A 17,132-nucleotide genomic window follows, 5' to 3' on the forward strand; every position below is an offset into this window, starting at 1 on the left:
TCACTCAAAAGAAAAAGAGGCTGAGAGCAAGAGTGGTCAAATTGGTTTTCCTTTCAATCCCTCAAAAGAAAGAGAGGTTGAGAGCAACCTGGTTTCCATTTCAAAAGCATTTGGTCAAATTAGTTGTCCTTTCAATCTCTCAAAAGAAAGAGAGGTTGAGAGCAACCTGGTTTCCATTTGAATGTCTCTTTTCAATCTCAAATAGAGGTTGAGAGCAACCTGGTTTCCATTTGAATGTCTCTTTTCAATCTCAAATAGAGGTTGAAAGCAACCTGGTTTCTATTTCAACCTCTCTTTTCAATCTCAAATAGAGGTTGAAAGCAACCTGGTTTCTATTTCGACGTCTCTCTTCAATCCGGTAAATTTGCAATTGGGGATTACCTTCAAAAGCAATTGGTCAAATTGGTTGTCCTTTCAATCCCTCAAAAGAAAGAGAGGTTGAGAGCAACCTGGTTTCTATTTCAATGTCTCTTTTCAATCTCAAATAGAGGTTGAGAGCAACCTGGTTTCTATTTCAATGTCTCTTTTCAATCTCAAATAGAGGTTGAGAGCAACCTGGTTTTGATCGGGTAAATTTGTAACTGGGGATTACCTTCAGAGGTTGAGAGCAACCTGGTTTCTATTTCAATGTCTCTTTTCAATCTCAAATAGAGGTTGAGAGCAACCTGGTTTCTATTTCAATGTCTCTTTTCAATCTCAAATAGAGGTTGAGAGCAACCTGGTTTTGATCGGGTAAATTTGTAACTGGGGATTACCTTCAAAAGAGATTGGTCAAATTGGTTTTCCTTTCAATTCCTTGAAAGAGAGGTTGAGAGCAACCTGGTTTCTATTTCAACGTCTCTCTTCAATCTCAAATATCTCAACCTGGTTTCTATTTCATCGTATCACTTCAATCTCAAATAGAGGTTGGGAGCAACCTGGTTTTGGTTTCTATTTCAGTGTCTCTTTTCAACCTCAAATATTCAATGTCTCTTTTCAATCTCGAATATTTGAGGTTGCAACCTGGTTTCTTTTTCAAGGTCCCTTTTCAATCTTAACTGAGCAACCTGGTTTCCTTTTCAAGCTCTTTTCAATCTCAAAGAAAGGTTGAGAGCAACCTGTAATTTTTTCAACGTTTCTTTTCAATCTCTCTCTTCAATCACAGAGGTTTTCCAATCTCCTTCACATCAAATTTTCTTTTCAATCTCTCTCTTGAATCACAGAGAGGTTTTCCAATCTTCCTCACAGACTCTGAGGCAAGAGAGAGGTTGTGGGTTGTTGAGAGTAACCTGGTTTCTTTTTCAATCACTGTGGTTGTGGGTGTTGAGAGCAACCTGGTTTCTTTTTCAATCTCACAGAGAGGTTGAGTTAAGAGAGGGTGTGGGTCATTGAGAGGAACCTGGTTTCTGTGTTTTAGTTTTTCATAGTTTTTCTTTTCAATTTCTCGAAAGTAAGAGGGGTTGCTAGCTATAGATTAAGCATTTTTCTCAACCTAGAGAGGAGGTTTAGGGAGCTCTTTCTTCCTCACAGACTCTGTGAGGCAAGAGAGAGGTTGAGGGTCATTGAGAGCAACCTGGTTTCTTTTTCAATCTCTGTGGTTGTGGGTGATGAGAGCAACCTGGTTTCTTTTTCAATCTCACATAGAGGTTGAGTTAAGAGAGGTTGTGGGGCATTGGAACCTGGTTTCTGTTTTAGTTTTTCACACTTTATTTTTTCAATTTCTCAAAAGTAAGAGATAGGTTGCTAGCTATAGATTAAGCATTTTTCTCAACCTAGAGAGGAGGTTGAGGGAGCATCTTTCTCAACCTCACACTTTCTTTTTCAATCTTCCAAAGGTTCCCAACCTAGAGATGCCTAAGTTAAGGCAAGAGAGAGGCTAAGAAATAACGTCACATAGATTAAGCATTTTTTTTAACCTAGAGAGGCCTCCACCTAGGAGGCAAAGGTTCCCAACCTAGAGATGCCTAAGTTAAGGCAAGAGAGAGGTTAAGAAATAACGTCACATAGATTAAGCATTTTTTTTTAACCTAGAGAGGCCTCCACCTAGGAGGCAAGAGGGGGAGGTTGAGGAGCATCTTTCTCAACCTAGAAAGGAGGTTGAGGCTTCCTAGGTTGAGGCAAGAGAGAGGTTGTTGAAAGCGAGAAAATCACTATTAAGCAAGAAAGAGGTTGTGGGTTGTTGAGAGCAACCTGTTTTTTTAATCTCTTAAAGGTTTCTATCGATCGAGAGAGAGGTTGTTTCAATTTCTCATAGGCAAGAAAGAGGCAAGAGAAGTTGTTACAATTTCAAGGAAAGAGTATTAAGCAAGAAAAAGAGGTTGTGGGTTGTTGGGAGCAACTTGTTTTTTTTTTTTTAATCTCTCAAAGGTTTCTCTCAATCAAGAAAGGTTCTTTCAATTTCTCAGAGGCAAGAAAGAGGCAAGAGAGGTTGTTTCAATTTCTCAAAGGAAAGAAAGAGACTATTAAGGCATAAAAGATAAAGAGGAGAGAAAAAAGATGAAGAGGAAAGAAAGTCTCAGAGGCAAGAAAGGTTCTTTCAATTTCTCAGAGGCAAGAAAGAGTCCAGAGAGGTTGTTTCAATTTCTCAAAGGAAAGAAAGAGACTATTAAGGCATAAAAGATAAAGAGGAGAGAAAAAAGATGAAGAGGAAAGAAAGTCTCAGAGGCAAGAAAGAGGCAAGAGAGGTTGTTTCAATTTCTCAAAGGAAAGAAAGAGACTATTAAGGCATGAAAGATAAAGAGGAGAGAAAAAAGATGAAGAGGAAAGAAAGAGACTATTAAGGCAAAAAAGATAGAAGAGGTTGTGGGTTGTTGAGAGCAACCTGTTTATTTTTAATCTCTCCCAGGTTTCTCTCTCAATCCAAAGATAGGCTGTTTCAATTTCTTAGAGGCAAGAAAGAGACTATTGAGACATGAAAGAGATTGTGGGTCTGTTTTTTTTTTTTTTACTTTTTAAAGTTTTTTTTTGTTTTGTTTGTTTTAAATTCTTTATTTTTATTTTAATTTTCTGAAGCTTTTTTTTGTGAGAGGTGGTTTCAATTCCCAGAGGCAAAAAAGAGACTTAAAGAGACTATTGAGGCATGAAAGAGATTGTGGGTTTGTTTTTTTTTTGTTTTCAATTTCTCATAGAGGTGCTTTCAATTTCTCAGTGACAAGAAAAAGACTATTGAGACTATTGAGGAAAGAAAGAGGTTGTGGGTTGTTCAGAGCAACTTGGTTTTTTTTAATCTCTGAAAGGCTGAGAGAGAGGTTGTTTCAATTTCTTAAAGGAAAGAGAGAGACTATTAAGGCAAAAAAGATAAAGAGGAAAGAAAGAAACTTGAGGCAAAAAAGATGAAGAGGAAAGAAAGAGACTATTAAGACAAAAAAGATGAAGAGGTTGTGGGTTGTTGAGAGCAACCTGTTTATTTTTAATCTCTCCAAGGTTTCTCTCTCAATCCAGACATAGGCTGTCTCAATTTCTTAGAGGCAAGAAAGAGACTATTGAGGCATGAAAGAGATTATGGGTCTGTTTTTTATTTTTGTTTTTTTGAAGGTCTTTTTTGTTTTTTGTTTTCCAAGGTTTGTTTTTTGTCTTTTTTTTTTTAATTCTTTCTTTTTCTTTTAATTTTCTGAAGCTTTTTGAGATAGGCCTCTCAATTTCTTAGAGGCAAGAAAGAGACTATTGAGGCATGAAAGAGATTGTGGGTCTGTTTTTATTTTTATTTTTTGAGGGTCTTTTTTGTTTTAAATTCTTTCCTTTTCTTTTTATTTTCTGAAGCTTTTTTTCTTTGACTATTCATTTAAAAATATCACATAGCTTAAGCATTAAACTAAGCATCGAGGTTGCTAGCAAGAAAGAGAGAGTAAGCATTGAGGTTGCTAGCAAGAAAGCAAGAAAGAGGTTCCTGATTATTCATTTAAGAATGTCACATAGCTTAAACATCAGAGTAAGCATCGAGGTTGTTGGCAAGTAAGAGAGAGGTTGTTGACTATTCATTTAAGAACGTCACATAGATTAATCATCTTTCTTAAGCTAGAGAGGAGGTTGTTGAGAGGAGGTTGGGTTGCGTTGAGAGGAGTTTGGTGTTGAAGAATCTAGGGCAAAGTAGTATAGTGTGATTCTTCGTGACTTTTATAGGTGGGCACGCTGGGCTCGACCCGCGGGTCGATCGAACGAAGTGTTGCGATGGGTGTGTGGAGGGGGTGGACCCACGAATTGGGGTGAGCCGACCCACCAACCGTGCGACGAGTTGCAAAGGTTGGGAGGTCGGCCGGGTGGTTGACTCGTCCACCAAACGATATACATAGGCGTGCGGTGGGATGGCAGAGTTATCATTCGAACGATCATTCGAACATACAAATGCAGAGTCAAGGTAAAAGCGAAGTGCGAAATGCGTAGGGGAGCAGAACCGTAGGTGGTGTAGGTGATGCGCCCGCATGACAAGCAGTTCGGCGAGCTGCAAAGGAGAACGTGTTTGGGTGAGTTCGACGAGTTGGTCTGGGCTGCACGACGGGTGCGCTTGCCGACGAGTTGGGCTGAATAGGTGACCCGGGATGACCAACCGAAGTGCTCAACGGGTGACTCGGTTGGGCGCGCCGTGCACGAAGGTGAGTTGGGTGACACAAAGGTTGTGTGGATGAGCGGCCCGGTGAGGGCGCACCGTGCACGATGGTTGGGTAGAACGGTGACTCGTGCGGACGGGTCCCCTGGGTAGGGCGCGCCGTGCACGACAAAATGGAGAAGTGTTGAAACAAAGTTTGGTGTGCCGGTTTGGTGAAACGAAGGTGTGACTCGTGCGGAGGGCGCTTGGGTGTGGCGACACAGTTACGACGAGGCGTGCTCGAGTTGGGCAAACGACACGATCGTGCGACGAGGTGAACGAGGGGTTGGTGAGTTGTGCGACGACCGTTCAGAGGCATCGACGAGCTGGGCAACTGAGTTTGTTGAAAGTTGGAAATTTCGCTAAGTGTAAATTTGGGGTTTCTCAATATTTAACTTGTACTTTATAAAAGTGAAGATTATATATATTTATTCGGGCCGACTCATATTGTAGGGAGTTGCGCCTCCCTTTATATAGTTGTGCATTTCTTCTATATAATGTTGTTGATGATGAATGTGTATGGGTTTTCATCTGTATAAAGGACAAAGATAATACTTGGTAACGAAAATAAACTAAGTACAAATGTGAGGCGCCGACGAGCTGGGCAACCGAGTTTGCCGAAAGTTGGAAATTTGGCTAAGTGTAAATTTGGGGTTTCCCAAGATTTAATTTGTACTTTATAAAAGTGAAGATTATATATATTGATTCGGGTAGACTCATATTGCAGGGAGTTGTCCCTCCCTTTATATTGTTGTGCATTTTTTTTGTATAATGTTGTTGATGATGAATGTGTATGGGTTTTCATTTGTATAAAGGACAAAGATAATACTTGGTAACAAAAAATAAACTAAGTACGAATGTTAGGCATAGTCCATGAACATAAGTATTGGTGAAAAGAAAGTGATCGGTGGTGTCGTATCTCGCTATAGTGCGGTTTCAAAACTTTCCTTTAACTCCAAGTAAAACCTTTTCTAACGAGAGATAGGAATGAGGAGGATTTTCCTCAACTCCAAGTAGGATTTATATAGGAATGAGGAGGATTTTCCTCAACTCCAAGTAGGATTTATAGAAATGGGGAGAAATTAACGAGCTTTCAAAACTTTCCTTAACTCCAATTAAAACCTTTTCTAACGAGAGATAGGAATGAGGAGGATTTTCCTCAACTCCTAAGTAGAACCTTTTCTAACGAGAGACGGGAATGAGGAGGAGCTTCTAACGAGAAATAGGAATGAGGAGTAAACTTGAGAGATATGAAGAGGAGTAAACCCCAGAGATAGGAATGAGGAATTAACGAGCTTTCTCTTTTCTTCATAGGGGAAGTGAAATCATAGGGGAAGTGTAGAACCTTTTCTAATGAGAGATGGGAATGAGGAGGAGCTTCTAACGAGAAATAGGAATGAGGAGTAAACTCGAGAGATATGAATGAGGAGTAAACCCCAGAGATAGGAATGAGGAATTAACGAGCTTTCTCTTTTCTTCATAGGGGAAGGGAAATCATAGGGGAAGTGAATTAATGTTTTTTTTATAGCATACAATTTCTTCTAGTGAATTAATGTTTTTTGTTTTGTTTTGTTTACCATTCTATTGAGGCGATCAATAAGAATATTTATTATGAAAAACTTTTGTAAAACTTTTGTATGTGGAGGTGATCAATAAGAATATTTATTTATTATGACATACAATTTCCTTCTTATTGAGGAGAAAATTTATGGCAAACTTTTGTATGCGTGAGGTGATCAATCAGAATATTTATGGCATACAGTTTCCTTTTTATTCCTCCTCATTGAGGAGAAGATAGATTTATGGCTTACTTCTAAGAATATTTATGGCATATGGTATATTTATGTGGAGGTGATCAATAAGAATATTCTTATGGCATACAACTTCCTTCTTCTTCAGGAGAAGATTTATGGCTTACTTCTAAGAATATTTATGGCATATGGTATATTTATTATGAAAAACTTTTGTATGCGGAGGCAGTCAATAAGAATATTTATTACGACATACGGTTTCCTTCTTATTGAGGAGAAGATTTATGGCAAACCTCTGTATGCAAAGGTGATCAATCAGAATATTTATGGCATTCAGTTTCCTTCTTATTGAGGAGAAGATTTATGGCATACCTGCATACAGTTTCCTTCTTAGTGAGGAGAAGATTTATGGCATACCTCTATATGCAGAGGTGATCAATAAGAATATTCTTATGGCATACAACTTCCTTCTTATTGAGGAGAAGATTTATGTCATACTTCTAAGAATATTTATGGCATATAGTATATTTATTATGAAAAACTTCTGTATGTGGAGGTGATCAATAAGAATATTTATTATTCTTATTATGGCACACAGTTTCTTTGAAAAACTTTTGTATGTGGAGGCGATCAATAAGAATATTTATTATGGCACACAGTTTCTTCCTTATTGAGGAGAAGATTTATGGCAAACTTCTGTATGCAGAGGTGATCAATCAGAATATTTGTATGCAGAGGTGATCCATCATAATATTTATGGCATACAATTTCCTTCTTACTGAGGAGAAGATTTATGGCATACCTCTATATGCAAAGGTGAGGTGATCAATAAGAATATTCTTATAGCAAAGTTGTTCTTATTGAGGAGAAGATTTATGTCATACTTCTAAGAATATTTATGGCATATAGTTTCCTTCTTATTGAGGAGAAGATGGAAGCAGAAGATTTATAGCATACTTTTATGACATACTTCACAGTTTCCTTCTTATTGAGGAGAAGATTTATGGCATACTTCTGTATGCGGAGGTGATCAATAAGAAGATTCACCTTCTTATCGAGGAGAAGATTTATGGCATACAAAACCTTCTTATTGAGGAGAAGATTTATGGCATACCTCTGTATGCAGAGGTGATCAATAAAAAGAGTGGATCTTTTTATTGTAGAGAAGATTTATGGCATACTTCTAAGAGGTGATCAATAAAAAGATTCACTTTTTTCACTCTTTTTATTGTAGAGAAGATTTATGGCATACTTCTGTATGCAGAGGTGATCAATAAAAAAAAAGTAGGAGAAGATTTATGGCATACCTCTGTATGTAAGGCCATCAATAAGAATATTTATGGCATACAATTTCCCTCTTATTGAGGAGAAGATTTACCGCATACTACTTCTGTTTATGGCATACAATTTCCGTCTTATTGAGGAGAAGATTTACCGCATACAACTTTTGTATGCGGAGGAGAAGGAGGAGATGAATAAGAAGATTCACCTTATTGAGGAGAAGATTTACCGCATACTACTTTTGTATGCGGAGGAGATGAATAAGAAGATTCACCTTATTGAGGAGAAGATTTATGGCATACATGCAGAAGCCATCAATAAGAATATTTATGGCATACAATTTCCTTATTGAGGAGAAGATTTATGACATACCTCTGTATGCAGAGGTGATCAATAAGAAGATTCAACTTATTGAGGAGAAGATTTATGGCATGCTTCTCTATATAGAGGCCATCAATAAGAATATTTATGGCATTCAATTTCCTTCTTATTGAGGAGAAGAGGCCATCAATAAGAATATTTATGGCATACAATTTCCTTCTTGAAGAGGCCATCAATAAGAATATTTATGGCATACAATTTCCTTCTTATCGAGGAGAAGATTTATGGCATATTTCTGTATGCAGAGGTGATCAATAAGAAGATTCACCTTCTTATTGAGGAGAACATTTATGCTTATTCACCTTCTTATTGAGGAGAACATTTATGGCATACTTCTGTATGCGGAGTAAGAAGATTCACCTTATTGAGGAGAAGATTTATGGCATAAGAATACTTACGGCATACAGTTTCCTTCTTATCGAGGGGAAGATTTATGGCATACTTCTGTATGCAGAGGCCATCAATAAGAATATTTATGGCATACAATTTCCTTCTTATCGAGGAGAAGAGGCCATCAATAAGAATATTTATGGCATACAATTTCCTCCTTATCGATGAGAAGATTTATGGTATATTTTTGTATGCAGAGGTGATCAAAAGAAGATTTAAGAAGAGAACATTTATGGCATACTTTTGTATGCGGAGTAAGAAGATTCACCTTATTGAGGAGAAGATCTATGACATACTTCTTTATGCAGAGGCCATCAATAAGAATATTTATGGTATGAGGAGAAGATCTATGACATACTTCTTTATGCAGAGGCCATCAATAAGAATATTTATGGTATGAGGAGAAGATTTATGGCATGCTTCTCTATGCAGAGTCCATCAATAAGAATACTTATGGCATACAGTTTCCTTCGTATCGAGGGGAAGATTTATGGCATACAGTTTCCTTCGTATCGAGGGAAGATTTATGCCATATGAATACTTATGGCATACAGTTTCCTTCTTATCGAGGGGAAGATTTATGGCATAAGAATACTTATGGCATACAGTTTCCTTCTTATCGAGGGGAAGATTTATGGCATAAGAATACTTATGGCATACCGTTTCCTTCTTATCGAGGGGAAGATTTATGGCATACTTCTGTATGCGGATCTGATCAATAAAAAGATTCACCCCTTCTTATTGAGGAGAAGGTTTATGGCATACTTCTGTATGCGGAGTAAGAAGATTCACCTTATCCTGCATAAGAAGATTCACCTTATTGAGGAGAAGATTTATGGCATACTTCTCCATGCAGAGGCCTTCAATAAGAATATTTATGGCATGAGGAGAAGATTTATGGTATGCTTCTCTATGCAGAGGCCATCAATAAGAATATTTATGGCATATAGTTTCCTTCTTATCGAGGAGAAGATTTATGGCATACTTCTGTATGTGGAGTTGATCAATAAGAAGATTCACCTTCTTATTGGGGAGAAGATTTACTACGCATACTTCTGTATGCGTAGTAAGAAGATTCACGGTATTGAGGAGAAGATTTATGGCATACTTCTCTACGCAGAGGCTTTCAATAAGAATATTTATGACATAGGAGAAGATTTATGGCATACTTCTCTATGCAGAGGCCATCATAAGAATATTTATGGCACACAGTTTCCTTCTTATTGAGTAGAAGATTTATGGCATACATCTGTATGCGCAGGTGATCAATAAGAAGAGTCACCTTCTTGTTGAGGAGAAGATTTATGACATACTTCTTTATGCAGAGGCCATCAATAAGAATATTTATGGCATACAATTTCCTTTTTATTGAGGAGAAGATTTATGCCAGATTTAAGGCATACTTCTGTATGCGGAGGTGATCTTTTTATTGAGGAGAAGATTTATGACATACTTCTGTATGCGGAGGTGATCTTCTTATTGAGGAGTAGATTTATGACACACTTCTTTATGCAGAGGCCATCATTAAGAATATTTATGGCATACAGTTTCCTTTTTATTGAGGAGAAGATTTATGACATCTTTATGCGGAGGTGATCAATAAGAAGATTCACCTTCTTATTGAGGAGAAGATTTATGGCATCTTTATGCGGTGGTGATCAATAAGAAGATTCACCTTCTTATTGAGGAGAAGATTTATGGCATACTTTTGTATGCAGAGGCCATCAATCAGAATATTTATGGCATACTCTTTCCTTCTTATTGAGGAGAAGATTTATGGCATACAGACTTCTTATTGAGGAGAAGATTTATGACATACTTCTGTATGCGGAGGTGATCAATAAGAAAAGATTTATGACATACTTCTGTATGCGGAGGTGATCAATAAGAAGATTCACCTCATTGTACTTATTTATGGCATACAGTTTTCTTCTTATTGAGGAGAAGATTTATGGCATACACAATAAGAAGAAGATTTATGGCACTTATTTATGGCATACAGTTTTCTTCTTATTGAGGAGAAGATTTATGGCATACACAATAAGAAGAAGATTTATGGCATACACAATAAGAAGATTTATGACATACTTCTGTATGCAGAGGTGATCAATAAGAAGATTCACCTCATTGTATTTATTTATGTATGGTGATCAATAAGAAGATTCACCTCATTGTATTTATTTATGGCATACAGTTTTCTTCTTATTGAGGAGAAGATTTATGGCATACACAATAAGAAGATTTATGACATACTTCTGTATGCGAAGGTGATCAATAAGAAGATTCACCTCATTGTATTTATTTATGGCATACAGTTTTCTTCTTATTGAGGAGAAGATTTATGGCATACTTTTGTATGCGGAGGTGATCAATAAGAAGATTCACTTGTATGCTGAGTTGAATTAATGTGTTTTTTTCTTTCTTTTTCTTTCTCCCAGATTTATGGTGGTGAATAAGAAGATTTATTTATGGCATGCTTTTTATGCCGAGTATGCGGAGGTGAATTAATGTGTTTTTTCTGACCTCATTGTATTTATTTATGGCATACAGTTTTCTTCTTATTGAGGAGAAGATTTATGGCATACTTTTGTATGCGGAGGTGATCAATAAGAAGATTCACTTGTATGCTGAGTTGAATTAATGTGTTTTTTTCTTTCTTTTTCTTTCTCCCAGATTTATGGTGGTGAATAAGAAGATTTATTTATGGCATGCTTTTTATGCCGAGTAATGTGTTTTTTTCTTTCTTTTTCTTTCTCCCAGATTTATGGTGGTGAATAAGAAGATTTATTTATGGCATGCTTTTTATGCCGAGTATGCGGAGGTGAATTAATGTGTTTTTTCTTTCTTTTCTTTCTCCCAGATTTATGGTGGTGAATAAGAAGATTTATTTATGGCATATTTTTTATGCGGAGGTGATCAATAAGAAGATTCACCTGTATGCTGAGGTGAATTAATGTGCTTTTTTCTTTCTCCCAGATTTATGGTGGTGGTGGTGAATAAGAAGATTTATTTATGGCATACTTTTTATGCGGAGGTGATGAATAAGAAGATTCACCTAGATTCACCTGTATGTTGAGGTGAATTAATGTGTTTTAATTTATAGTGTACTTCAATTTATAGCGTATTTAACTTCGGTACTTAGAGGTGAATTTATGGACTTTCTTTTTTATTCATTAGGCGTAGGTGAAATAATGTGTTGTTCTTCCCTTCCCCTTCTATGAGGAAGGGGAAGATCTATCGGATACTTAGGACAATAATATTGAAAATTTTGAGGTATTGTTGTCTAGATCACAATGTTTGAATGATCACAATGTGTGAAAATTTTGAGGTATTGTTGTCTAGATCACAATGTTTGAATGATCACAATGTGTGAATGGAGATCACAATGTTTGAATGATCACAATGTTTGAATGGAAACCGCAAAGCTTAAAATTTTTTGAAGTCTTGTTTTTACTTCAAACAATTACATTGTCTTGTTTGTAACCCAGACAAATACATTTCAATGTATTGCAATGTCTCAAAGCGTTTTGTTAATAGTTTTTGATATTTTGGTAGCGAAAGACAATAATGAAAAATAATCAAATTGTAATTGATATTGTGTTTTGGATATCTTGGCAGGGACCATTATGCTATATTTACAACCATTTACCTAATACACACAAGAAAACACTTATTAAGGAGCACAACAATAGCATCATGTGCAACTACATGTACGACATGGTCCCTCACATCAAGATTATGATGCTCAAATCAAAACATAATTGAGGAGCACAACGATAGTATCATGTGCAACAACATGTACGACATGGTCCCTCACATCAACATTATAATGCTCAAATCAACATTATAATGATAGATGAGCACAAGTATGTGATGAATTAACATGCACAACAAAGTGGTCCTTGGAATCACAACACAATGGTGTGCTTAAATGACATTATAATGAGATGAACACACAATATGGTCCCGGGAATTAGACATTATAATGACAGATGAGCATCAGACGTTATAATGATAGATGAGTTTCAGACTTCATTGCATGGAACATTGGATGGAACTAACAGATGGAACTGTCCTTAGAGCACAATAATGTGGTCCTTAAAATTATACATTATAATGATAAATGTTCATGAATTAGACATTATAATGACAGATGACAGATGAGCATCAGACGTTATAATGATAGATGAGTTTCAGACTTCATTGCATGGAACATTGGATGGAACTAACAGATGGAACTGTCCTTAGAGCACAACAATGTGGTCCTTAAAATTATACATTATAATGATAAATGTTCATCTAGCTTCATTGGATGGAACAGACGAAATGCTTCATTAGATGGAATAGTTGGAAGGAACTAACAGGATGATATGACAAGGTTGTCCTTAGAACACAACAATGTGGTCCCTAGGATTATACATTATATCATTAGATGGAATAGTTGGAAAGAACTAACAAGATGATATGGCAAGGTTGTCCTTAGAACACAACAATGTAGTCCCCAGGATTATACATTATAATTTATAATGGTAGATGTGCATCAGGCTTCATTGGATGGAATGCTTCATTAGATAGAATAGTTGAAGGAACCAACAGTATGAAATGGCGTGATGCATTGGAGGAATGACGTGATGCAGTGGCGTGATGGAATGCATCACGCTTCATTGGATGAAATATCGTGGTCCTTAGAATCAACAGACATTGGATGGAACATCGTGGTCCTTGGAATCAATAGACATTATAATGAGATGAGCACAACAATGTGGACCTTAAATTATACATTATAATGTTAGATGTGCATCAGGCTTCATTGGATAGATGTGCATCATGCTTCTCTGATAGATGTGCATCAGAGATTATAATGAGATGAGCACAACAATGTGGACCTTAAATTATACATTATAATGCTAGATGTGCATCAGGTGGATGGAAGTGATGGAATTTTGCATTGGATGGAATAGATGGAAGCAACTAACAAGGATGGAATGCATCAAGCTTCATTGGATGGAACCAACAATTTTCAGGTTGAACCAACAGGCAACAGCAGAGCAGAACCAACTTGCCGCGTGCAGAACCAGCAACCTTCAGGTTGAACCAACAGGCAACAGCAGCCTGCTCACTTCAGCTTGCAGAACCAACTTGCAGCGTGCAGAACCAACAGCCTTCAGGTTGAACCAACAGGCAACAGCAGCCTACACACTGTGCAGGTTGGTCAAACTCCAATTTGAACCGATAGGATGGAGTCAACAGGGTGCAAGTTGGTCAACCAACAAGATGAAGCCAATAGCAGCGTGTAGACAGTGTGCAGGTTGGTCAACCTCTAGGTTGAACCAACAGGATGGAGGCAACAACAGCGTGCAGGTTGGTTGTCCCAAATTTTGGTAATTTAGTCATAATGTAAGTAAATTTGATGCAACAAATTCTTCCGGTCTCAGAATTATTTTACCAATCTCTAGCATCAAACATTTGTTTGACAACTAATGTACTATTACTCCATTCCATCCTGGGTGTTTTGAATCCTTTGTAAAGGAGAAATTGTTGGCTGGTGACTGGTGTTGCATTGTTTTGAATCCTTTGTAAAGGAGAAATTGTTGGTTCCATGTTTCCAAAAGCTCTATGAGTGAAAGCTTAAACACTCGGCTTTCGGAGTAGAAAGCTTAAACACTCGGCTTTCGGTTTAGAGTTCAACTCGCAACTTGTAGCACTTATAGTTTATCCAATTTGTTGTAACAGGTTCAACTATGCAACTTATACAGGGTTTGCTCCTTTTGCAGGGGAGATACATATTTGAAACTTCAGGTCAGGTGGTTACATGTCTGATACCTCAGGTGGTTATCTATTCGATTTAATGAGTTTAAGTTGCAGCTTATATCACTTTTCGTTCATCCACTTGATGTAACGAGTTTAACCATGCAACTTATAGAGGGGTTGTTGGTTATTTTTAGTGTTTGTTTCAATGTTAATGCGCTTACTCATTTTTGAGTGTACCCTATTTCAGCACGACTAATTTTGAATATGACTATATATTCCATGTGTTTGAGGATGATATGGGGATGATATTTTGGAGGAGATGTATCCTAATTTGCCATGAATATTGATTGAAAATGTATCCTAAGTTGCTGTGAATCTTGATTCGAAACAAATTGATCAATTGCCAAGGATATCACTACTCCCAAGGATATTTGGTAACCATAACCATGATATCTCTACTGCATAAGGGAACCATGATATCACTACTGCATAAGGGAACCATCTCATGATTGCATATCACCATCAATGTAAAAGGGAGCCATCTAGGGGAATTTGTTGATTGCGCGCCACCATTTAACGATGGCGCATTACCCTCACACAAGGGAATGTGTCATAGTTTGACATGAATATTGGGTTGAAATAAATTGATTGCCAGCCATATCATACTGTATTACTCTTACGCAAGGGAATGTGTAAAAGGGAGCCATCTAACGATTACGGATTATACCCTTACACAAGGGAATATGTCGTAATTTGACATGCATATTGAGTTGAAATAAATTGATTGCCAGCCATATCATAAATTGATTGCCAGCCCTATCATACTGCAGAAGGGAATGTTATCGATGTATGATATAATAACAAAAAATTGAGTTGAAATAAATTGATTGCCAGCCGTATCATAGCGCAGTAGCGAATGTTATCGATCTATTAAATAATGACATAAAATTGAAATAAATTGATTGCCATCGATGTATCATATAAAAAATTGAAATAAATTGATTGCCATCGATGTATCATATAATGACATAAAAATTGAAATAAATTGATTGCCAGCCATATCAATCTGAAATAAATTGATTGCTGGACATATCCATACTGCAATTATATAATCACAATTGCAAACAGGAACCATATTACCATTACATGAAGGAATGTGTGGTAAATTGGTAATTTGACATGAATCTTGACTTGAAACAAATTGAATGCCAATCAGCATCTCTACTGTAGAAGAGAATGTAGTATATTTTGTTCAAGAGAATGTATTGTATTCAAATATATTATGAATTGGGTTTATTGTATTCAAATATATTGTGAATTTGGTTTACCTAGAATTAGTTTGAATTAGGAAATTTATTTCAGTCTGGAGAATTATTACATTTAGCCTTGCATTACATTACAGGCATATTCTCCTCATCCATGCTTTTTGTTACCTTTACATTACAGGCATATTATGCTCATTAGGCTTGGTTACCCTTACATCACAGGCATAAACTCATGTTAGGATTTGTCACCTTTACATCACAGGCATAACCTTTTCATCTGGATTGTTAGGCTTTGTTACCCTTACATCATAGGCATAACCTCCTCATCTAGACTTTGTTAGCCTTACATCTAGACTGTAGTCCATAGGCATAACCTCCTCATCTAGACTTTGTTAGCCTTACATCTAGACTGTAGTCCAGGCTTTGTTAGCCTTACATCTAGACTGTAGTCCAGGCTTTGTTACGCTGTTACCTTTCCATCATAGGCATAACCTCCTCATTTAGACTTTGTTACCCTTACATTACATCTAGACTGTAGTCCAGGCTTTGTTAGCCTTACATCTAGACTGTAGTCCAGGCTTTGTTACGCTGTTACCTTTCCATCATAGGCATAACCTCCTCATTTAGACTTTGTTACCCTTACATTATAGGCATAACCTCCTCATCTAGACTTTGTTAGCCTTACATCACAGGCATAACTTCCTCAATGCCTCATCTAGGCCTCTTTAATTTTGATAATTATATTTTACATCATAGGTAGACTTTGTTAGCCTTACATCACAGGCATAACTTCCTCAATGCCTCATCTAGGCCTCTTTAATTTTGATAATTATATTTTACATCATAGGCATAACTTTGTTAGCCTTACATCACAGGCATAACTTTGTTAGCCTTACATCACAGGCATAATCTAGGCCTCCTTAATTTTGATAATTATATTTTACATCATAGGCATAATCTCCTTATTAACTTCCTCAATGCCTCATCTAGCTTCCTCCATGCCTCATCTAGGCCTCCTTAATTTTGATAATTATATTTTACATCATAGGCATAACCTCCTTATCTAGACTTTGTTAGCCTTACATCACAGGCATAACTTCCTCAATGCCTAATCTAGGCTGATAATCATATTTTCGGTTTGTAAAGTTGAATAATTGCAACCATTTTTTACTTCACTAAATTTTAGATTTATTACAAATTGCAGGCATAACCTCCTCATCTAGGCTTCCTTAATTTTGATAATTACATTTTCGGTTTGTAAAGTTGAATAATTGCAACCATTTTTTTACTTTACTAAATTTTTGTTTGTTTATATTACCATTTGCAGGCATAACCTCCTCATCTAGGCTTCCTTAATTTTGATAATTATATTTTCGGTGGTGTTGAATAATTGCAACCATTTTTTTACTTTTATATTATTAATTGTTGTCATATTTTAACAATTTTCACCTTCACAATAATTTTTTTTTTAATTTTTTTGCCTTAATTTTTTTGCCAAAGACCTATTACTTTAAATGTCATAGCTATTTAAGCTTTTAACTTGTTATCTTTTCCATGCTTTTTAACTTGTTATCTTTTCCATGCTTTTGTTTGCAATGAGCATATCATCAACCTACGACACTAAAATAATGAATATTAAATAGCTATTAACTTGTTATCTTTTTCATGCTTTTGTTTGCAATGAGCATATCATCAACCTACGACACTAAAATAATGAATATGCCATTCAAACTTTCAAAGTACACAATGATC

The 17,132-nt window shown here is 36.5% G+C and overlaps 1 protein-coding gene across 7 annotated transcripts in view; it reads left to right on the forward strand.

Annotated features, from left to right (window-relative positions):
- Positions 1–17,132, forward strand: part of LOC149198595 (uncharacterized) — a 39,087-nt gene that overhangs the window by 10,040 nt on the left and 11,915 nt on the right. The window contains exons 2-3 of one of the 7 annotated variants that reach the window (XR_016253729.1): positions 11,983–13,725; positions 14,139–14,490. The exons of 2 other annotated variants lie outside the window; for them this stretch is intronic. Coding sequence is in view for 1 of the 5 variants with exons in the window: in XM_089402078.1 (XP_089258204.1) it covers positions 11,341–11,431; positions 11,983–12,129 (238 nt within the window). In the remaining 4 variants the exon portion in view is untranslated. Of the gene's footprint in view, positions 1–11,224; positions 11,310–11,340; positions 11,442–11,982; positions 14,491–17,132 lie in introns of those variants that run through there. 4 more of the 7 variants (XR_016253728.1, XR_016253727.1, XM_089402078.1 and 1 more) reach the window with 4 other exon arrangements.

This window comes from Pinus tabuliformis, chromosome 2_1, assembly GCF_031772625.1.
Source record: "Pinus tabuliformis cultivar Carrire ecotype Pingquan chromosome 2_1, CPIR1, whole genome shotgun sequence".
NCBI classification, from domain to species: Eukaryota; Viridiplantae; Streptophyta; class Pinopsida; order Pinales; family Pinaceae; genus Pinus; species Pinus tabuliformis.